Here is a 24,573-nt window from a genome sequence, read left to right on the forward strand (position 1 = left end):
TATTAAAGTCTTGTTCTTATTTGTAGTTTCCATTGTACAGAGAAAAAAAAGAAACTGAAACAGCCCTGCAATTACAGTTTCTTTTCCTGTATGAGGTTCAGAAGAAGAAATCCTCCAGTTTACCTCAGCTGACATTAACCAGCTTTATTTTAGCATCACAGAACTTTTTATTTTCTTCCTTTTAGAAATAAATTTTGGTTTTAGTTTTTGACAGGTTTTATTTACTCTCAGATGCAAATACAGCAGCTGAGAGTATTTCTTCATGTTTTATCTGGTTAAAGAAGAATGTTATTTTTTCTTTGCAGGAGTGCCTGGAAAAGTGCGGTGAAAGCCTGCAGGAAATCATCAACTACCACATGGTAAGTCAGCCTGCTCTTCCCCACACTGTACCCACATGTCCGCCTCATACAGCGGATTAAGACGCAGCAGCGCGGTGATATCATCCAACATTTACTGGCAGTTTAAGGTCTCACTAGGGTCCCATATTTCCTCTAGAGCAACACAGAGGGTCAAGTTGAGCTGAACTGATTCCACGTGGATTACTTCCGTCACACATCACTAAATCTGTCTGTCTGTCTCTGTGAAGCTGTCCACTGTCTCACATCTCTGAAGAAATAGCAAAAAAATACACTCACTGTCTTTTAATAAGGCTTTATGTTTGAAGAATGCCTCATAGTGTGCAGTTAAGTACTGCTAGTTAGGCACCCTTTAGTCTGAGTGGGCGGAAGTTCGCTGCATAGATCAGCCTCTCATTGGGCGGAACGAGCCACCCGCTGAAGTCCCGCCCTACCACCTCTGGTTGTGTAGCAGTTTTCAACCGTTTTCAACATGTCCTTTACTAACTTTTACGGTGTTTGATCTTGCGGGGATGTAGCCATTTTTCTGCCATGGTTCGCGTTCTGTAGGCGATATTTTTGTGGGCGTGTTACACCAAAACCTGTTTCCCCCCGGCAATATTTTTGCAAGCGCACCATTACTGTGGCACCGCCCAGAACGATTGTGATTGGTTGAAAGAAATACAAGCAGCCAGGGCGTTTTTGTCTCCAATCTTAAAGTGAGAGTCGGCCCAGCCAGACCTTTCTTTTCTTGAGAAAGGTGTGGTGAGTGAGACTAGGCACCCTTTAAAAAGCATCATGCTGTTGGTCGTAGTATGTGTTTAAGTCGGGATGTTTGGGGACGTGTTTTGCGCAGTGGAAAGAGTTTTAGTCCAACTACCTACAGCAACAGTATTCTTGTTATCTTTTCTCTTGGCAAAATCAAAGTAATGGGGGGCGTCGGTGGCTTAGTGGTAGAGCAGGCACCCCATGTACAAGGCTGTCGCCGCAGCGGCCCGGGCTCGACTCCAGCCTGTGGCCCTTTGCTGCATGTCACTCCCTCTCTCTCCCCCTTCACACTTGTCTGTCCTATCCATTAAAGGCTAAAAAAATGCCCAAAAAATATCTTTAAAAAAAAAATCAAAGTAATGGGAAAATTTACAGCCTCTAAAGTAAGCATTTCCATCTTCAAAACTAGCTTGCTGCTTTGAAGTGAAGTGCCTGCGCAGTGCAACAATTATGAAAATGAGTCCGCTGATACGATAACGAGTTGTTTAGTTTTGGGGTAACTAACATTATTACTAGAATTTTATCAGTAATTAATTACACTACTTGATATTGGAAAAGGTAATATAATTAACGCGTTACTACGCAACACTGGCTAATGCTAATTTTTTTGCCAGGGAAAAACAGACATTGAACCATGAATATAAAATACAGCCATGAACTGAAAACACAATGAAATAGTGACAGCTACAGCTCTGGCTGTACTCTACTGCACCCTGGGTATGTTACTCAACCAACTCTGTCACCATGGTAGAGACTTGTCAATGGACGGCACACATCTGTCACGCAAAGTGGCCACGCCCTTAATTGTGCATAACTTTAAGCCTAAATCAAACATAAACAGTTGAGTTATGTGAAATTCACCTCCGTACAGTTGTTTGGAACGGGGAAATTTGCTATAGAGATTTTTTTTTTGTTTTTTTTGCACCAGACTGTAAACATATTTACTTCTGCTGTGAAGTTTTAAAATGGTGGTCTACAGGAATTGAAAGGCTTCTGGAACATCCACAATCCATCGGAGGAACTAGAGTTTTTGACGCCTCTGCTCTGCATTTGAAATGTGCATTAAATCAGTGGTTCCCAACTGGTGGGTCGCAATCCAAAAGTGCATCGGGGATCCATTCTGAATGGACCGCAGGCGACTCACGAGCGTGTCAACTTTGTAAAAAACACACTTTATATTGAAGTACAGTGAATTTCTGGCACAGAGCTTTCAACTTAAAGTGCAGTTTCCTGCTGTAGAGTGAGTGACTGACGAACAGCTACTTAACAGAGATAGAAAACGAGCTGATGACATAGCCAAACACAAGTTTGATGCTGAATGTACTGAACTGTGTGGACCTTAAATTAATGACTAAGGAGAAATCTGGACCCCGTGGCTGGACCAGTTGGGAACCACTGCTCTGTTGGTTTCTGTTGAACTACTAAAACACACAGCAGGCCCACTAGCTCTGGGTCGTACTGCAGTTTTACACAGTGACGTGTCTTCACTCAAAAACAGTCTGTGGCTGGACACAGACACCAGCTGCAGAGTTAATCAGATAAAAGCCAAACTGGTCATTTTAACAGTTGAAAGCAACGTTCAGCACCAGTTGAAAATAGGAAGCTGTTAACTAAATGTTTTATCCACTGCTCTTTGATAAAAGGAAGTGTGAGAAGAGATGTTTGATAAGAGTTAAATGTTTATATACTCCTTAGAAGAGCAAAATCGTGGGGTTAAAATACGACTAACCAAACCACAACTTGCTCTCAGCAGTTGCCCTTTTAACTGATCTGTAAAGTGTTAGTAAATAAGTGTTAATAAAGCCATTTCCTGTATCTTAGAAACCATTTGTGAAAGGCTCCGTATTAGAAAGTGGTCCAATAAAGGCAGTTTGTGTGATAGTTTTCAGCATCAGCTCTTAGTTTCTATCTACAACAATCTGAGTAATTTCCACTCATCTAAAGGCACCTAGATAACATTCCTTAGAATCACAACCTTGAATAGCAGTAACATTAATGTAATATTTGTCTTATTCTCAGCTTTGTAACTGTATTTTTACTCATCTAAATCTTCCCCCAACATGAAACAGAGCGTCTGCTTTACTGCAGTCGTTTCCCCTCCCTGCCTCTGAGGCTCCTGACCCCCTGCTCCCCCTCCTGCCCCTCTGACACCCTTTGAAGTCCATTAGCTTGAACCCGTTGCGTGCTTGACGATGCTGTAAAGAGCAGAGCGCGTGTGTGTGTGTGTGTGGATCACATTCTTTCTGAAGCCACAACAAAGATGTGTCATCGCAAATCAGCCACTCCCTTCTCCTCATTCACTCCCAGTCTATTGGCAGGGAGCGAGGTCAGCTGTACAGATGGAGGGTTAATGGGTCCGGGGTCGCTCAGCCAGGCGTGGATTAGTTTTAGCTCCTGGACAGTAGTAACCCTTTGTAACCTTGAGTGTGTTCTATATGGTCAGGCGTGTGTACAGTATGTGTGTGTGTGACTGTCGATAGCATATAGCCGAACTATAATGTCCTCTCGTCTGGTGAAGCAGTGAAGGTTGTAATCACAGCACTGAAAAGAAAAACTTTGTCGTGCTCCAGTGCTTCAGAGCCAGATCGAAGACGAGCTGAAATGTACGTCTCAGGACAATGCAGATGTTTCTCATCACTTCTGTTGCCAAGCAACAATTAACCTTTGACAATCAGCAGGTCAGCAGGCTGTTGTCAAATTGTTGCACTGGATTGTTGAGTTTGTTGTTGACAGTGACAGAAATAAGACAACGAAATGCAGTTTAGCATCAAACCAGCAGTGCAGAAGTATGCACATAACACTGGTACGTTATGAATACATGAATATTAGGGGTGAGGAAAAAAACTCATCATAATTTGCAGTTGAATAATTGTAATAAAGTGCAATATCTTGAAATATATTTGGTCACAATACTAAGCGTATTGTTTAAAATCACAATAATATTGCATACTTTCATTTTTAAAAAATGGTTTCAAGTTTTTTCCAGTAATAAAACATTTGTTTAGCTAAAAATAACCCTTCTGTGTTCATACCTCTAAGGGTCATTTTGACTTATCATACTGATAATTCCGTAATACCGTTGCGTAACACGCTACTTTCTGAGATAGTTAATGCACCGTGAAAATCTCATACAGTTGCAGCCCTACCTACAGATGGTAAGGTGTGGTTTTATATGACCAGTGTGGCTCGCTTGTCGTCGAGAGTCTCATTTGGTTGGATAAACTTCTGTAAACACCCGAGTGCAGGATGAGTCATCAATCATTTGAAACCGTTCTACCGATTTTACAGAAAAACAAGAGATTCAAAATGCACGTTCAGTAGCGTGAGCACTCAAGTTTTCTGCGTGCATTTTGCTTTTGTTAATTTCTTTTTAATTCAAAGGGAGATATTCACACATCCATCCGTCTGTCTCAAATGTGTCTAACTTTTCATTAGTTTCGTTAGTACTAACTTTTCGTATGATCAATAAATTGTGTAGGATCTTCTTTTCAAGATTAAACTTCTTTTCAAAGTACAAGTGATCCGTTGTTCTTGATCTTGGTTGCTGGCCTGTAGCATTAGTATCAGTGGGGAAGGACTAGATATATTTGCAACACCTCCCGACACAACACAATTCAACAGCACCAAAAAATACAGCCTGCAAAATGATTAGTTTAAAGTTGAATCAACACTTTTAAACCAAAAATGAACATTTTAACCTTCACAAAGGCATTATCAAAGGACTGTTGTATCAGACTGTAGTTGTTTCAGTTAAGTGTACCTAATAAACTGGCAATAGAATTATCATCCTACGTTCAACTTAGACATGTGCATTTCATACAAGTGCAGAAGTATGCCTTCGTCACATCCAGAACTGATTGCTGTAACAGCATTCTTCATGGTACACAATCCAAAACATCCAGAACTCTGCTGCCCGTCATCCATTCCTGCATCACCCCTGTTCTCTAGACTTTCCACTGGCTTCCTGTCCCACAACAAGCCCTTCTCCTCATCCACAAAGCCCTGCATAATCAGGCCCCCTCCTACCTCACTGACCCTGCCTCACTGCCACAGTCCTTCCCGCAGCCTCCGCTCCTCTGATGCCAACCTCCTGACTCCACCATTCAGGACCAAGAACTGAACCTTGGGCGACAGAGCCTTCTCCGTAGCCACCCCCTCCCTCTTGAACTCTCCCCAAACACCTTCGAGAATGCATTTACCTCTCCAGATTCAAATTACTCATCAAAGCTCTTCATCTTTCAAATCTTTACTGTACAGTAAATATCATTATCATGGTAAAAGCAGCTTTGTGAAAGTTGTATCGATAATTTCTTTGTTCTATTACAAAGGAACAAAAGCGTCTTTTGCGCTGGCATTCATATGAGAGCTTTGGCAGTTTTGGGACTCCATGTTTCCTCCCAGTCCCAGTCGGATGCAGACTTCAGAGCTTCATCAGTCTGTCGGTGTTTCTGTCAGACTGACAGATCCCCTGTTTGTCTGGTTCAGTGTGTCACACTCTCAGAGACCATAAGAGAGTGTGGGTCTGGCCTGGGACCAGCTGGCCTCTTACAGTGTGCGCTCAGCTGGGTTTTCAGCCTCCCGTTTTCCCCCCCGTCTCCTCCCGCCCTCCCTCCTGTCCATTAGAGCCAAGAGTCTGACTGGACATTAATATGATTGGCTCTCAAAGGTTTTCTTTGTTGCTTTGATGTAAAAGCAGAACGGAGCAGAAGAGGGGGGTGCACAGTACGAGAAGTGCGAGACTGAAGCGATAAGAGGGATTCCCCTGAGAATAAAGATTTCACAGGAATAATAACGTGACCTTTACGCAGCCTCGTGATCCACCAGTATTAAAGACTTTTATTATCATCTTCTGTTGACATCTTTCACACATTCCTGTTTTAATCAGGAAAGATGCCACATGCATTTAACAGTGCAGCCGAGGGACTCCAGCAGAGCGCCAATGAATAAGAAATGATGACGCTTATATCTGCTACTTGTGAAGGATGTCCCTCTGTGTGCATGTTTCTGCTGTGCAGCTGCCACAGCGCTTAAGAATATGAAATGGCACCGTACAAATGGGAGCGCTGAGTGCCAACTGCCCTTGTTGCAGCCATGCTCGGATGCCTTTAAAGCGCATAAAATAAACACATATGTTCGAGCGTATACGAGGACGTGAGAGCGAGCGAACACAGATTCAAGAGAAGCATAAAAGAGTCTTGGCTCTCTCTTCCCTCCATTTCCTGATAGCGCGGCTCCGTCTTGCCAGTTCAGCGCCACACAACAGAACAAACAGGCTCTGTTTGTGTGAAGGTCAAGCCAAGTGTGGCTCCTTTTACTTTAGCTGCGCGCCGAGCCTGTGCGTCCTCCAAAAATTTCACAATACATTTTTTTTTTCTTTCAGAAGCGTCAACAGAATCAGGCCAACGTTTTAACAGTCTCTGTTTAATTCAAGCATGAAACTCCATATGAATACTCAATAAATTATTGACATATGTTTGACTCTCTGAACATCCATTAGAAATGAGGGTAGACTGACACAAAGACGCAAAGAGACTAACAGCCGAGCTGCTAAAGGATCATATGTAGCATTATATTTAGGTTATAACTACATATTGTTTTTAGCTACACAGTAATTTTAGTCATTTAAATACAATAAGTATGCCGATGCAGACGGCTGTACATACTGAGTGAGTTTATTCCCATGTGGGATGCCAGCGCTGGTGTCTCTCAGTTATATTTGGAAACTGGAAAACAAAGTAAGACACAGCAGGAGGGCGTTTCTGTCTGCAGCTGAAATTCCTCGCAGACTACAACTGTTCTTTGTTCAGAAAGTAAAAATATATGAAAATGTGTCTTTAAAGGGAGCACAGCGGCCTGACAGAGACATTTACGCTCCTATTTGTGCCCAAACACTTTGTTTCAGTCGTGTTCCTTACACTGACGGCTTTTTACTGATCTTTTAAAGGTCCAGTGTGCAGGATTTAGGAGGATATATTGGCAGAAATCTTATTCATATGTTTTCTTTAGTGTATAATCACCCGAAAATAAGAATCATTGTGTTATCGTTACCATAGAGTAAGTTGTTTATATCTACTGTTGTTCTACAGTAGCCTAGATCAGACAAACCAAACACTGAATCTAGAAAGAGCCATTCACGTTTTCACGCCAGCCACAAATTGACCCTTCACTAGGCCATTTGTGACGGTCCAACAAGCTGTCGCAGTAAGCATGGAGCCCACACTGTAGCTAACTGCACTCCCTGAAGAAATATAATCATATTTTTGGAAAAATGAAACAGTGATTCCAGAGAGAAGCAGACAGAGGGGTCTACAGTCTGTGTTTGAAGGATATATCCAAGATGTCAAACTGACTCAGCAGCAACAACAGGTTAAAAAGACAAAGATAGTTAGAAGCTAAAGCCGAACTATAGGCTACAGATCACAGTGTAAAAGTGAACCACCACATCACTGCTGATCGCCACACAAGACAATGAATATAAAGGGAAACTTTGCTGATATTGAACCAGCTGTGTGGCATCGCAGTGTGTGCAGATGAACGGTGTGATGACACACAGCTGGTTGAACATCAGCAAAGTTTCCCTGCTTCCCTTCACTGGTTCCTGTACAGCAGGGTCGGTCTTTGTTTCACTGTTATAATCATTACAAAGCAAAAGCAGCATGAGTATACACTCAGTAGGCTATATCTTCAGTAGCTAGCTAGCTAACCTACACTTTTCAGGGTTTGATTTTGATTTTGGAACAGAGAAGAAACATATATCTTTTTTCAACCTCTCCAGGTAACGAGTATCATTAATACACGACGTGCCCCAGGCACAACATTTAGCTCCAAATCCACAAAACCAGCCTGAAAATGAAGGAAATTGAAACGACTGCATTAGAGTCAATGGAGCACAGCTGTGTTGTTGTTGCACCCTGGTCTGAGCTGGCCCGATGTTACGGTTCGTTAGTCGCAATCTGTAGCCTCACCACTAGATGCCACTAAATCCCCCACACCAGACCTTTAATTGTAAGATTAAGCTTGAAGCCCTTGAACAGTACAAATACAAGGAATTATGGACACAGTCATGGCTGGAAACAGCAGTGTCTCACTAAAAAACACTCAGTTTTATTGTTTGTTGGCCTTCAACAATGGACTGCAGCTTGGCAGCCATCTCGCCTTGGTTTCTCGCCATCGACTATCCTGTCCTCACTCTGATGACAGTCAGCCGATATACATGTAATCAGAACTACGTCACTGTAGAAACATTGATATGCTACTTATGAAACGTACAAATGTTACACATCCGTGGTTTGCAAGAAATGTACAGTGCCAACATTTTCTTCTGCGACATGGCCACTTTATTAGGTACACCTGTAAAATCTATTGAAATTCAGCACAACAGCCCTGCCGTAAAGTTTCTTCAGTTCAGTTTTTTGGTAATGTAAATGTGTAAATTCAAATATGTTTGTTCTTGAGGTTATATTTAAAGGTGGTATTTAACTGGACTACATTGTATTGAGAGGCAGAAGAGTTGTATCAGATTGTAGAAGTGTACCTAATAAAGTGGCCACTTGGTGTATACTTAAGCTCACTTGCTTATGTTTGATTTAAAAATGGGAAATAAATAGATGTGAACAACTCTGGCTTCTGTGTGACCACTGATGATGTCTAATTTAAATCTCTGATGCAACAACCAGTCTCAAAAACATTTAAGCAAGGTGTTTAACCAAAGGTGCAAACTGGCAACAGCAAAGGAACAAACTGGCTTTACTGGGAAGTTTTCAATGGATGTAACTGGGTTGTTGAAGCATGATCAGTCAATCTTCCTTGATAAAGTAAAACAACAACAGTTTCCTGTCTGATTTGACAGAAGACCTTAACTCGTGGACTAACCCTTGTGCACGGATCACTAATCTGGCCAAAGATAATTGCTTTACTGCTTTCATTAGATCAGTGTGTGTCCCAACATGACTGTGGAATGACAGGGAGATTTACGAACTGGTAGTCAGTACAGTAGTCCATTGTGAGGGTGCTTGGAGCCGTCTCATTCCTTAGCTCTGATATCAGGTCATGGAAGATGTGCCAGATAATCCTAATTTACCTTAAACATGTTTGACAGTGTTTCCTTTATTCAACCACATTCCAACTCTGTGTATGTAACACTGTGTGTGTTTCTGAGAGGAAGATGTTATGATAGTCATCGATTGCTGGGAACATTTCAAATCCAAACAAGAGGAGGATCTCATTCATAAACTCTACAGTGTAGCTTGAGGTGACTGGAAATTGGGCGTCAGGTTTGGCTGTATCCTGCCGTGCCTGATAAGAAGAAATTTTGAAATTCATTAAAGGAGAACTTCACCCCCCAAATTAACAATATCACCTTTCAATTACCCTATGTTATGTCAAGTTTGTGAAGAAAACTTCTTGCATGCCTCCACAATGAACGAAGAATCCAAAAAAGCAGAAAATTCTGGATGACATGAAGTCATAAGGGTCTGTGATTAAAAGCAAAACTATATCAAAACATCCGTTTACAAACTCTCGAAATACTAGAAATATCTTGAAATACTGGATGCGTTGCTATGAAATTAGGGCATTCATGGTCCCAAGAGGTTTATTCTTAAAGGAGTACTTCACCCCTCAAATGACTGTTTGTATATTAATTAGTCACCCTGTGCTGTGTTGAATTTGTTAGAAAAACTTGATTTTTCCTTGAATGCCTCCACTGTGAACGATGAATCCAAAAACAGAGAAAGATTCCTGATGAATTGAAGTCATAGGGGTCTGCAGTTAACAACAAAAGAACTATATCTCACACAACTCGTGCATATTCAAGTCTCATTTATCCAGTCAAATGCTCAGTACTTCGCAAACAGACTGCCCTGTCTGACGGGGAACTGAACTTAAACTGAAACTTATCTGTGCTAAGCCAGACTCCATTTACAAAAACAGTAATTTTACCTCACCGAACAACAGGAGCTTCTGGTCTACCACTGCCTTGATTAGTTAATTTGTTTGTATTATTATTTGAAGTTGGTGTGTTAAAGGGTTAGTTTGGCTTCACCAAAGTCACACAAAAACACAAACTAACTAACTGATCGAGGCAGTGGTGGAACAGCAGCTCCTGTGTTCAGTGATGTAAAATTACTGTTTTGGTCAATGGAGTCTGGCTTTGAGGAGAGTATAGAGAAGTTTCACTTTTAGTCGAGTTCCCTGTCAGACAGGGCTGTCTGCTTGGGAAGTACTGAACTACTACTAAACAGATGTTTTGGTATAGTTTTGAAGCGATATATATAGTCATCAAGAATCCTCTGCTTTTTTGGATTCTTCGTTCACCATGGAGGCCAGTGTTAACTTTGACACCTCATGTTCAGTTCAGTTTAGGACTAGATGTTACAATACCTTGATGCACATACTTGAGTGACTATGAGTGGGAGTGATAGTGCCGTCTGGGGGTTTCCAAGTGGGAGCCAAAGGCTTAAGGTTAGGTTGATAGAAAAGTGGGAAAGAGAGACGTCTGTGCGGACTGAACTCTCCCCCAACGGACCGGGCCGTACACTCTACCTCCCCTTACTCCCCATACTTTCGAAGAGAGACGAAACTAACAGGAGAAAAACATACTTAACTTCAGTCAAGGTGGAGTTTAACTGCTCAGTTGCTGCACATACTTGCGTTCGTAAGCGATAGTTGGAGCCATGTTGGGGGAGGGGGTTATGGGTTTAGGGAGGGTAAAAGCTTCATTGGGGTCATCAGGTGGGACCCTCCTTCACTGGTGTTTCGATGATAGGCCCACAACACTTCCAGAGGGCTCATCAGCAACACCTGGCATCCCAGGCGCCCCCTCTGCTTTTACTCCCCTGCACCCTGCTGTTGTTAGCGGCATTTCAGAGCATAAGTGGTGTCTCTTCTCTTAATCCGTAGCCACCAGCTGCACCAGAGAGAGTTTAAAAAGAAAAATACAGCGTTCTTCACAGATTCAAGGTAACACAGAGTCAGATATTGAACTGTTCCTTAAATAATAAACCTCTGGAGGACATACAAGTCCCAATTTCCTTGCAGTGCATCCATTATTTCACAATATCATCATCCACACAGCTTCACATCATTGTTGTGGCTAATTAAAACGTCACCTTTTATGCTGCTTGTTGTTGATCCTGCGGTTGTTTACATCAGAGACAACCTCTGGCATCTTGTCCCATGGAAGTCGGGGTGTCAACTTGCCACAAAGCAGCTCAGGAATGCTGCAGGCTGCACTACCCTCAGAGCCAGGAAGTCTCACAGCCGCTCTCCTGCCAGCACTCACTCATTCACAAACATGGATGTGCGCTTGTTGACTTGACTACTTTTAAAGATGGTGGTTTACGTTGAGCGTCCGTCCACCTCACCTCACCTCTGCACGGTGCCCAACCTAATCTTACACCCAGGTGTTTATGGCCACCGCACACCGACGCTCTGCTGCTTCTGTTTTGAGTCATCGCATGTTTGTGGGAGTCCTCGATGGCACAGGACTCCACTTCTCGCTTACGCTTTTTAAAGAGCATCTAGGAGAACAGATTGACCACACATGCACAGTCACACAGGGTGGCCTCTGAACATGACGCTGTGCAAGACGCCATTAAAAGCACTTTATTTACTCGACTACAAAAGCTGGCTCACCTGTTAGTGTGTTACTGGCGAGGTGGATAACGCGGCGTCTGGTGCAGCATCAGAGGAATTCCTTTGTTGGTTTCTCACATACGGTGAAGTGGATGGTTTCTGATGTGATGAAGCAACAAACAGGACGAGAGGGCGGCTTCGTTCTCACACTCATTTGGACCCAGTGAGTTTATAGAGCCGTAAAATGAAGTCTTAACCCACCATCAAAACAAATACGTCTCTTTTAGAGCTGGTGGCAGGAAAACAATGACCACTTCCATCTCAGCCACATTCTTATTTTGAAGTCTGGTCAAGTTAAACTCATCTATACTTATTTTGAATCCTGGTTAGGGACTGTTCATTATTTCAGAGGTTGGTGGGGGTGGTGCGAAATGATAGAGGTATGTCAAATATTTTTTGAGCACTGGGGAGGGACTTGTGTTTTTTTATTTTTGGCTCAGGGGAGGGACATAGAGCTTTAAATGGTTGTGTTTTGTATTTATTTTAAGTACCATTTGAACCCCTGAACCTACCTGCAGGTTAGAAAGGCATGTTTTTTAAATCAACAAAATCAAAGACTGTAGTATTGATAAGCTTGTTCCAGATAAGCTAAAATGACACCCGTCTGTGTGTAGTCTAAGCGTTTTGCTTAATTTGCTGCCTATCTTAAAACTTGGTAATACTTTTTAACTGAGCTGATGACTGAGACAAATAGCCCCTCCTCTCTCTACCTGTGCTAACGGTACCTGCACGCACATCAGCAAAAAGGGGGGAAAGGACAGAGAACAGGAGGAATGATTGATACAGTGACTGATAAATACTAAACTTTATTCAGTATTTTGATGTCAGAAATATTATTTATTTTTTTTATTTATTTGACTTTGTGGTTGTAAAAATTACTGCTGCTCTAGAAACAAAATTTTGTTATATTTAAAATATTCACTAATCATTCTCTGAATTTATTCTTTTTAAAAATGAATACATTTTCTAAAAACCAATTATTTAGAAATGACAAAGTACCAGTAAGAGTATCTGTTAGGGTAGTAGTATCGATAAAATCTTAATGATACCCATCCCTAGTAAAAACAGAAATTATTGTTGGGTTTTCACGTTTATGACAGTCCTTGAACACATCACCCTTCCGACAGGAAATCTGAGCTTAAAATAGTGATATTACATCAAAATTCTCATGTCGCATTTAAACTGTTTTGCCAGAACATAAATTTGCATCAGCTCCTGTAAAAAAAACAAACATGCATGACAACAGTGAAAAACCAAGCCTTTTTTTCCAACTACAGGTATTACTTTTTAACCTTTAACTTGTTACTTTTGAACAATGAGGTGTAAGTATTTACCTAATAACGTCCGCCATGCCAAGTTACCGTGATTCATTATTTATTTGGCAAAACGGCCATGGTGCACATGTTGCTAATGCCAGCTGTGTGCGCGCTGTTATGCAGGTCTGTGTGTGTTTTTCTGTGCATGCATGTGGGAGCATGTGGGATGTGTAGGCTTATTAGATTTTGAGATTTTGTGTGGTAAGACCAATGACGAGTAGCTGGTGGGCACCCATATTTTGCAGAAGTGCACACACAGCTTCTGTAGTGCTGCAAATTGGAAGGAGGGCGGACATTTCGCTTAATGTTGTGTTTGTGTCGCATTACTAGTGCAAGATTAAAGACTAGAATATTTTGCATTGACTCGCTTTACACGCATGTATAACTGCGTCATACGCAAGTGAAATCGCTGAATGGATGAATTAACTTCCACTGGTATGTCTTTGGCGTCATATGTCCCTGGAGGATCTCAATGTTAATTGGCTATCGCAGCGCAAATCTGTCACTGAAGTTCAGATTTTTCAACTTTCGTAAATAAGCGTATGACACGAAATTGCGCTATTCGCTTATTTCACGTCATTTGCGTCACATCCATCATGTCCATCGGGCCATCGGATGGGAATTTGCGCCTAATCGCATCTTTACATTGACTTCACATGTAATTCACCTGCGCATATTGATTTATTTGCACCTGGTTTGAACGCAACAGAAGAAATTAACAGTTTGTTTGGATGCTAACTCCCGTGCTGTTTGCTCGTTGCATTGGCTCCTGTACCTACATTTAGTGTAAATATTTTTTAATAATGGTTATTTATGTCATGCATTGTCCTCCAGTCACTCAGGGAGGCTCAAGGAAACATGTTTTTACCTTTTTGGTAGGGTCAAAATAAAAAAACCCTCCTCTGATAAGTAAAGAACAGTCCCTTAGTGGCTCCCTCTGTACAGCCTACGGTGGCATCTATAGAGAAAGTGTCTTACTCATCATCAGCGCCTGTAATCCCCGAGTTAAAACGCCCATAATCTTAGTTTTATAGGGCCTTGCAAATCTTCTAATCCACACACACAGTTGTATATCCAATTATTCAGGCAGGATGAGGACGCAAACCCTTTAGCCCATCTCGCTGCTCAGTTGTGGTGATGATAGCACATGTGCTGACAATTTGTCTGAGTGGGTTTGCACCCTGCATTGGATGCAGACTCTGCAGTGTCACATTGTACCAAAAAGCCTCCTCTCCTCCCTCACACTCACTTCCTCCCTCCCTCTCTGCCCGAGTGACCTATTTAGCAGCAGCGGCAGCAGCAGCAGCAGCATGGCAGGAGCGATCACAGAGGATGTGCTCAGAGGGTGAAACAGAGGAGGAGGGATCTTGGATGTAAAACACCTAAAAGAGGGCAGGGTGTTATTGTGTTGGAGCGGTGCAGCTTGAGTTAGAGTGACATTCCTCCACCATTCATTCCAGCAGGCTTTAAAGGCTGATTCGCATCGTGTGCGTGCATCATGTGGGAAAAGCTGTGCGTTGTCGCCCTCTGTTGGTGAGAAATACACTGTAGGTGTTTTGACTGGAGCACAGTGTGTTTTCCCTCCGAAATTTGTAGTTTCAGCGTGTGTGTGATTGAATTTTATTGACTCTGTCTTTTATGTGTATTTTTTCATTTCATTAGGTAAAGCACTTTGAGTTGCACTTGCTGTATGAGCTGTGCTATACAAGTAAAGTTATTATTATAGTTATTATTTTATTATCGCACAACCCAATCGCCAGAAAAAGTTTTATTACGTAGCCTGTACATTGAAGTTTTGTGTTTCAACAACGCTGTGGCTAATGTGTGGTTTGGTTTACGCACAAAATCACTTAGTTATGATTAGGAAAAGATCATGTTTTGGCTTAAATACCCACTTTTGGGGGCACAATCCCTGCAGGAAAAGCAGCAATGTCCCAGTAAAACACAACTGCTTTTCGTGCCACTGTCCCCGCCAACAGTTGGCTACAAACGCCAACATTTGGACCCGAAGAAAACACTGAAAAAACAGTAACGAGTCACTAAAACACAACTTGTTTTGTTGTTTGTTAGTCTCAAACAGTGGTCTGCAGCTTGGCAGGCGTCTCACCGAGCTGTCAGACCATCCACAATCCCCTCCACCTCCTGATGACCAACTCAGCTCATATACTACGCCACTTTTGAGACAAAAATATGATATATATGAAACATACAAATGTAACATATTCATGGTTTGCAGAAGCATACAATGCCAACATTTTGTTCTTGCGATTCGTCTGTATCTTACATGTTTCTCTTATGTGAAACAGGAATTTAAAAAGCGACTACTAACCACAGCGATCAAATAAATGTGGTTTTATTATGTATTCTGTGTAGATTTAAACTGTAGTGGTTTTAATTTGGTTTCAACTTCAACTTTATTTTATCTCTGGACGGCAATTGGTTGTACAGCAAGTAAAAACACAAACAAATGCACATAAATAACAATCAGGGGAGGCATTTTAAAAAGAAATGTCAGTAGGGATGAAGCAGTTCTTATACCTGTTACTCTTAACAGGGGGAATCTGAGCCGAGAGCCACAAGGCAAAAACTGAAACCCGGAAATGAAGGGGTGGGAGCTGTCGGAAAGGATGGCTTTAGACTTCCTTCCTATCTGTTTGTGAAACAGGACAGATAACGCACTCTGCTGAGCTCCCAAGATCTCGCTACTTGTTTTCATTATACTACATAGTGCATTTTTGGACTTGATGTTGAGATTCCTGAACCAGCAGAGAAGAGAGTACGTCAGGACAGACTCGATATAAGATCTGTAAAATAGGATCATAAGAGACTGGTCAACATGAAACTGAGACAGTTTCTTTAGGCAAGACAGACGTGACTGGGCTTTTTTGCACAATGCCAGTGCGGCATTAAAATTCAATTTGTTATCCACTAGAGCCCCAAGATATGTATCCTCTCGGGACCTGATTTTTTTTTTCTTACATAATGTTTCAGAAATGTAATTGTAAATGTAAAATAAAAAAAAAAAAAGAAAATTACATGACATTTACATGTATTATTAAAGGTATTGTGCATGCTTTCACCTGGTTATACGTAGTGTGAGTGCACGCATGTGTGTTTATAAGACAAATAATCCACGTCTGACTTTTCCTCAATAATTTTTAACAAAATCTTTTCTGACTCAGTGGCCTCAGTGCTGTTTCCTGAAGTATGGAAAATGAAAAGAAGCAGGTCCCACTGTCCCCGAAAGAGGACATGGGTTAAAATGTGTACTTTGAACGGCTTAAAATGAACATACACTTCCAAAAACTAATATAATATAGTTAAGACTCTCATAAAAGATCATAATCATCATCATGAGGAACAGAAACAATATCTCTTTATAAATATGATCACTAAATTTCCTTCGTGCCATAAACATGTTCGCTGCCATTTGAAAAGACAAAAGATATGTTCAGCAGGTCACTCCCTCACGTGTGTGTTACATCACTAGAAACCCCAGGATGTGTTTTTTAACAGATCAGGACTCAAATGGACTGCATGTGTGATGTTGGTGATAAAGGCCTCAGTATCATGTTCCCCACTGAGGGACATGAATTGCTGGTTTTCCACAGAGTCAACCACCTGTTCCTTAATGATGTTTTTTTTGAGAGGTTGAGGGTTAATGCCTGACATCAATACACGTCCTTAGTTTTTTGTACATTTAGATGAAGAAATGCATTGTCACACCAACCTACAAATTCATCAGCTACAGGTCCATGGCTGTTTTCATCAGCATGGAGGAGACGAATTATTACAGAGTTGTCAGCTAATTTTAATTATGAATTAATTATTCATAAAATTATTTTCATTTTTGTAAATCTGCAGTTATTTTCACAATTAATATATGATTTTTTTCCTCTATAAAATGTCAGAAAATTGTGAAAAATGCCCCATCATAACTTCCTACAACCAAAGACTACGTCTTCAATTTGCTTGTTTTATTTTATTTTCTTATCTTATTTTATTTTAACTTATTTAATTTATTTTTATTTTATTTTATTTTATTCACTTTATTTTACTTTATTTTATTTTGTCTTATATTATTTTATTTTAATTTATTTTTTATTTTATCTTATTTTATTTTATTTCATTTTATTTTACTTTATTTTATTTTACTTTATTGTATTTTATTTTATCTTATTTTATCTTATTTTAATTTTATCTTATTTTATTGTTATTTTATCTAATTTATTTTATCTTATTTTATTTTATTATTTTATTTTGTTTTATCTTATTTTATATCACTTTATTTTACTTTATTTTATTTTTTCATTTTTTTTTTTTTATTTTTTTTTTTTATTTTTTATGTATGTATTACTGTTATTTATTTATTTATTTATTTATTTATTTATTTATTTATTTATTTATTTATTTTTCAGACCAAAAGTCACCCTATTGAGATTTAGTTTTCTATCCAATAAGACAAAAAAAAGCAGCACTGAGAAGCTGGCACAGGTCATATTTGATAAATCACTTGCATTAAATCTGTCTATTAATCTGTTATCAAATCAGTTTACATCGAATTTGCCATTGATTGACACACTGAGTAAGTGACTAATCATTTCAGCACTAGTTTTGATATTGAAACCAATTCTTCGACTGGTTAGTGACACAGTAATAACAGCTCTACATCAGCAGTAGTTTGAACATTTTGGCCATGCTTTTTAACTCCAGGTGTACGAAGAATCAAGAACCACTAACCTCTTCTTTCCATCTGTTTCAGATCCTGTTCGATCAGGCTCAGCGCTCTGTGAAGCAGCAGTTGCACAACTTTGTGAAAGAGTGAGTAAACCCTCAGCTCACCACACTTCAGTCAGGTGTCCCTGCAGAACTTTAAGATGTATAAAAGATTCAACACAGGTAGAAACAGTCTTTAAAGAGCAGACGCACCCTTGTTGCCCCCAAAAACCTTTTTGGAGTTTTTAAATATTAAACACAGAACAACCCTCTGCAGGTTGTCACAGACGTATCATGCACCGTGCAGCAGAAGTAGGTCATCTGTGACCTCACGCTGACTCTGTGAATACCCAGAGATCTGTGATGCTGCTTTCTCCTGAGCTGGGCTGGAGTTTGTTTAAAGTTACTCATGTCTCACTTTAATTTTGTGTCCGACAGGGATGTTCGCAAGTTCAAGGAGACCAAGAAGCACTTCGACAGGGTGCGAGAGGACATGGAGATAGCGCAGGTGAAGAACGCTCAGGCGCCGAGGAACAAACCTCATGAGGTGGAGGAAGCCGCCGGCACACTCAGCATCACTCGCAAGTGCTTCCGACACCTCGCCCTGGACTACGTACTACAGGTTAGAAAAATGACTCGTTTGAGAATATGTTTGCTTCCTACATTTATTTATTAATTCTAAATGGAGATTGGAGAATATTGATCCCACTGTAAAGAGTCATTGTAACAGTGTGTGTACATTTGGACGCTCTTTGAATCTCTTCAGACGACACTGTAACATATTCACATTCCAGTCACAATGACCGTGACGTTTTCAGCCTCCAGCGACGTCTGCATCCGTCCTTCCTCCTCTGTGACACATCCTCCCCTCTCTTCATATGCAGCGTGCAGTTTATTTTGCCCACAAGTTGTAACCTCCTGCCCACGGCGGCCCGCGGGGCAACAAAGAGACTGATTCAGTGTGATCGCTGTGATGGCCGTGCCCTCTTTTCCATTCTTCACTCTGTTTGCTGGCAGCTTTCTCTCACTGCTCTCAGACACGTTACCCTTTTGAGTCTTAATTGAAAGTGTCTCAAGGCGGAAAAGGTCAAAGCTGTAGGGAGACGCGCTATATGTGCGAGTGACCTCTTAAATGTAGCACAAAATGGTATTTAGGTTTGCATCGGTTAAGATGTACAAAGCCACAGGGACTCTGTTTGTGTATGAGAGTGTGTTTTGTTGCCTTTATTGTTGGTGGAGGAAGTAATCAGATCCTTTTCATGACTACCAGTATACTCAAGTGAAAGTATGTTAATAAAATCAGGAGAATGTAGCCGTTATTTATTGTATCATTAGATTATTATTACTGATGCATCAATGTAAAAGCTAGTGATGTGCACGATTGGTCGACTAGCGGATTAAACATTGCTACCATTGCTAGTTGGCACCAGAAATGTCACCTCATCCCAGTCAAATGCATGAGCACACACAACGAGCAGCACCTGCCGCAGCAGCGACCTACCGTCCGACACCGGCACGCCGTGAGGATGGAAACAGAGGGCTGAGTGCACAGAGCACCTGCCGCAGCAACCCGTGAACTTCACTACAAGCCCATTGGCTGTTAAAGCTGACGTGCTTAACGTTCTAAAACCAGCCGCTGGAAATTTGACCAGCTGAGCTGCAGCTGACACCATCAGCCATCTTGAGTCGAGCTCAGACCGGACAGTCCACACCGCTGTGCTGCGTCCTAAAACGGTTTCGTCTCGTTGCAGATCTTTGGTCTGAACAAGCATCTGTTAGCCACTGGTCTTTAAAAAAACAACAACAAACACATTGGTCTGTTCGCTCCACAGGTAGCGATGTGGAGAGGAGCACAAAGATGACATGTCGTAAAACTGGCATGGTTTGGCAGTGTTCCGGTTTTATTAACTGAGTTGTTGTCATGTTTTGTTGGAAAATGTGGAATGTTCGTAATTGTTATGGCACATAATTAGGAGGCCTAGGTGTACGGTTAGGGGTGGAGTTAGGAAGCAGGGAGAGGCTGATGTTCCACTTGGGGTATTGGGTAACTCCCCTTCCTAGGAGCTCACACACCTGAAAAAGCAGTGGTTGATTGGAGTCGAAGCTGGCTGCTGGAGACGCCGACAGACGGCCATGCCACATTTCAGCAGAAGATTCCGACAGACATTCAGAAATCTGGAGACAAAATCCGCCGATCCGGGAACGCCACTACACACCTCACCTTAACCGTACACCTAGGCCTCCTAATTATGTTCCATAACAGTAATGCAGAGTGTGGAGTGCGAAACCTCTTAGCTGCCTTTCAAGTACGTTTTGGTTAATAAAAAATGGTTTCAAATAGGGCTGGGAGACATAACAACTAGATTTAGACAATATGGTTTATATTGTTATCTCTGACACTCTCCGTACAGCTCCGCCCCACTCACTGGGTGTTTCCTCAAAGTCAAGAATCCTTCCTTGGTAGGATGAGTCCTCCCAAGGAAGGATCCTGCAGAGGCAAGGCGAGAGTCCTTCCTAGCATTCAGTGAACACACATTGGAACAGGCTAACAAGTGTGCGTCATTAACCCTCAGCAGGCTGACAGGGTTTCAGGGTACTGTGATCATTTTGTCACTCTAATGTTGTTGTACAATTTGACCAAATAGAGCTGTATTTTCAAAGTCATTAAGTTATCCTCACTAACTCCACGAGGACACTGACGTCCTCGCTCCCCTCCTCCTCTGTTAAATGGTATCTCCCAGGCGCACTACGTCATTAAACCATATGATGTTTGGTATTGCCGGGTTCAGGAAGCTCTCGGCTTTTCAAATAAAACTTCGTTTTTCTTTTATTTCTTGTGTATTTCGCACCAGAGCAGCCTAAACGCACATAGTCAAAAATCGCAATGAGCGGTATCAAGTCATGTCATGCCGTTTTTCGATGGGAAAAGTTACAGGATTACGAGATGAGATACGCCGTCTACAAAGTGGGATCATAACTTTCACGTTTCATATGGCTTTATTCTGGTGATGTTTTATGGTGTTCCTGTGTCAAAAACAACATCAGCTATCACAATCATGCCTGATATCAATACGGTACAATGTTTGAAGCTGGCTGAGTGTTGTTCGATCACTGATAGTACTGTTTTGAAGCCGAGAGACCGACTTGTCATTTGGAGCTCCGCCTGGATCTTTTCATGGAAAATTCACTCTAGAATGGTCATACTTTGTGCTTTCTCCTTCAAATTTGAAACAAGTGTTCATTGATAGTGTGCCTACAGCCCCACAGTGTCATTTACCCGCTCAGATGAAGCCACAGACAGTTATTCATCCTGAAACACATTTTTTGTTTTAGGCGGACCAAAATCTTCAATTTTTTACTGACTTCAAATGCCCATTACTCTGTCTCTGTATCACCGAGAGTGTTTCTGACACTTTCACAAGAAACCTCAGGGAGTTTTCTTTCTGGAAAAACCTAATGCATGCATGTATTCAGAGCAGCTCAGAAGCTACAATCATTTTGATTTGGGTATGTCATTTTAGGCGTTTTTACTACAAAATGGGTGCAAAAGGTTTTGGAAGGATGTGTTAGACACTCTGAGAGCAGTGTTCCGTCAAAATACCCCCAAAGATCAAAGGTGATTCTCCTCGGAGCAATCCCTGAAGGGTGTAATTGAATGTATCACAGTAAGATGGTTGAATCCTGAACCTCCAACGTACGACATCTGGATTAAAAAAATATGGGAACTGTATGAGACAGAACAAATCACATATGCACTCTATCTTTACTCTATTTTTTAAGACTCTACTTGTCTTAAACCTGGGTGAATGTTACGGCAGCTCAAAACTTTGTGCATTGATCAAAGTACTATGCACTATGTGAGCTGTAAAAACTGTGTAGCTTGTATAGAAGTTAAAATAAAAAATGAGTTTTAAAAGAAGTACGATATTTGCATCATACTTGTAGAGGAGTAGAAAGTGGCATTTAAAAAAAAAGGCTCAATTACAGGTACCTCAGATTTGTACGTAAGTGCAGGGCTTGTCTTTTAATGTTGATGGTGTTACAGTAAGAAAAGTAAAGTATTGTCCACTAGATGGAGTTATATCAGTGGCCTGTTGGTGTTAAATGTGGTGTATTGTTGAGGAAACCATCAAAACAATAATCAATACCGCAGATAGTCTAATTTGTTATTTACATTAAAATATTGTGTCTCTCTCTGCAGATTAATGTCCTCCAGGCCAAGAAGAAATTCGAGATCCTAGATGCTGTAAGTCAACACAGACACACAAACACCTGCTTTGTCTTTAGGTTATATTTCACATACAAAGACAGCTGTCCTCTGTCCCACCCAGATGCTGTCCTTCATGCACGCCCAGTACTCGCTGTTCCAGCAGGGCTACAACCTGCTGGATGAGATCGACCCGTACATGAAGAAACTGGCTGCTGAGGTGAGCAAAGCATCCTCATCACCACTCAGCTGATCTGTGTCACATCCCCAGGCGCTCCGTCTGGATGTGAACCAGTTTGATCCTCATTTGAACGATCGACGAGGCAGTTATGTAATCCTACCATGTGAATTTCCACTTGTTCATTCATACGTTGGATTTTTTAAAATTTGATTTCGGGTGCATTGAAGCGAGTATAAAGCTTCCTCTCCACATGCAGTAAAAGGCTCAGTTACAGTTCAAGCCCATATTTTAACTGTTGGATACACGTGTTATTGTGGAGGGAGCTGTTTGTCACAGCAGGTCGTCTGCCACAGGAGAATCGATGCTTCATTACCAAACTCTGACCTAACGTGTCATTGGAGGCTTAGCCTGTGTTTGCAAGTGAAAACTGTTACAGTCAGCTTCTCTGAATCACCCGTCACCTCTCTGACTGTGTCTTTACTGCTGCTATATATGTCAGAATTACCTCACTACATAATGGAGAGTGACACAGGATCTAAGTTTGGCTGAATAGAAACACTGAACTTGTTTTTCTTTCTGTGAATGGACTGTCAGCTGGATCAGCTGGTGATTGATTCGGCCATGGAGAAGAGGGAAATGGAGCATAAACATGCGACCATTCAGCAGAGGGTGAGTTCCTGTTTGCTTTGGATCAACCAAATAAAAATTGTCGGAAATTTATACCAAAATATGCAAATTATCTGCAGTTCTTAAAGGGACAGTGCACCCTAAAATCAAGAATATATACCTCTCCTCTTACCTGTAGTGCTGTTTATCAGTGTGCGTTACCAAATGTTGAGATATCGACCCTAGAGATGTCTGCCTTTTCTCAAATGTAATAGAAATAGATGTCACTCAGCTTGTGGTGCTCAGAGCAGTAAAAAACTATATTTGAAAAACTCAACAGCAATGTCTCTTTACAGAAATCATGACCTGGTTACTCAAGATAATCCACAGAGCTTGTTGTGAGCAGTTTCATGTAGGAACTATTTTCTTGCTGCCAAATTACACCCGCCAACTGTATCACTGCACAGAAGGAAGCGTTCATCTACTGCTAGCTGACCTAGCACCACAGAGCTAGCTAATGTTACAGCTCAGCCGAGAAAAACACCATTAATGTTTATATCTTGCGCTGTTACGAGTCAGAGCCTCTTGTTCATGAGTAGATGCACACTTCCTTCTGCGGAGTGATACGGTTGGCAGGTGTAGTTTGGTAGAAAGAAAATAGTTCCTATATGTTGATTTTATTTATTTATTTATTTATTGGCATTTTGAGCACCACAAGCTGAGTGCCATCTAGTTACAGTACATTATTTTGGAGAGAAGGCAGACATCTCTACGGCCGATATCTCCAACAGTCGGCAACTCACACCAAAACTATCCAGGCTGATAAATAGCACTACACTGTTGCAGCTGTTGCACACCCATAAACTAAAAGTGGGATTGTTGCGTCAGTGGATTTTGTGACAGGAAGCTGTTCATTCCTTTTTAGTGGTGTTTCGGGCAGCGACATCAAATCTGCAGCAAACATGGTCACACAGGTGACTACAGTAGTTAGGAAGCTCATCGACTCAAAATGTGCGAGTGAAGATTTTTGCCAAAAAAACCTTTTACATACTGAGAAAAAATAGCAATAAATAATAAATAATTTTAGGGCCATATTGTTCCAACTGGTTTTCCATCGTACTTTTGCACTGTTGCCGGTTTGAAATGGGTAATATATTGTATTTTTTTTGTGGTGTTTTAAAGGTCTTAAAAGGGCTTAGATTTAAACAGAGAATGCTGATATGGCTTCAGTATTTTCTTTGAAGAAGAGTAGGGATTTCCAGTACAACATCACCTACTTTTAACATGTACGGCGATGGGGAAAAATTGGAAGAAATAAAACTCCAGTATCGCTTAGCAGAATGCAGAACAACTTAGTTAAAGGGAAACTTTGGACCCTCTTCTCCTATGTTTTCGGTCAAAGTGATTCGTGGCAACACGAAGTTTTGAAACTGGTCCAGTATTGAGAGAGAGCGCTGCAGCCGACACCAGCGAAACAGTGAGAAGAGGAAGACACACTATCTGTACTCCAACATAACAAACTCTTTCTGGCACTTTTCTCTCCAACTCTCAGTAATGTTTTCAGACTTCTCGTTAGCAATGCTTGGTCACAATAACAAACCGACCTCATCAACCGACTGGTAAAGAAAAATGTTTCATTTCTCTGTGAGGTCCTGTCCATAGTGTTTTCAGTCACTCATAATAATGATCCGAGCTTGTCAGTGGCAAAAACAGGCACATTGCAGCCTGTTTCACTACTGCCAGCTGCAGCGACCTCTCAATATTGTACCAGTTTCAAAAATAGTTGTCTCCATGAGATGTTTAGACACA

General features: G+C 41.2%; 1 protein-coding gene across 4 annotated transcripts in view; it reads left to right on the forward strand.

The window, feature by feature from the left end:
* acap3a (ArfGAP with coiled-coil, ankyrin repeat and PH domains 3a) overlaps positions 1-24,573 on the forward strand; it is a 113,093-nt gene that overhangs the window by 57,027 nt on the left and 31,493 nt on the right. For all 4 annotated transcript variants that reach the window (XM_050064833.1, XM_050064832.1, XM_050064834.1 and 1 more), the window contains exons 4-9: positions 306-359; positions 17,817-17,875; positions 18,209-18,392; positions 21,972-22,016; positions 22,102-22,197; positions 22,753-22,827. In XM_050064833.1, the coding sequence (XP_049920790.1) occupies positions 306-359; positions 17,817-17,875; positions 18,209-18,392; positions 21,972-22,016; positions 22,102-22,197; positions 22,753-22,827 (513 nt within the window). The remainder of the gene's footprint in view (positions 1-305; positions 360-17,816; positions 17,876-18,208; positions 18,393-21,971; positions 22,017-22,101; positions 22,198-22,752; positions 22,828-24,573) is intronic.

The sequence above is a fragment of the Epinephelus moara genome, chromosome 16 (assembly GCF_006386435.1).
Source record: "Epinephelus moara isolate mb chromosome 16, YSFRI_EMoa_1.0, whole genome shotgun sequence".
In the NCBI taxonomy this organism is placed as follows: domain Eukaryota; kingdom Metazoa; phylum Chordata; class Actinopteri; order Perciformes; family Serranidae; genus Epinephelus; species Epinephelus moara.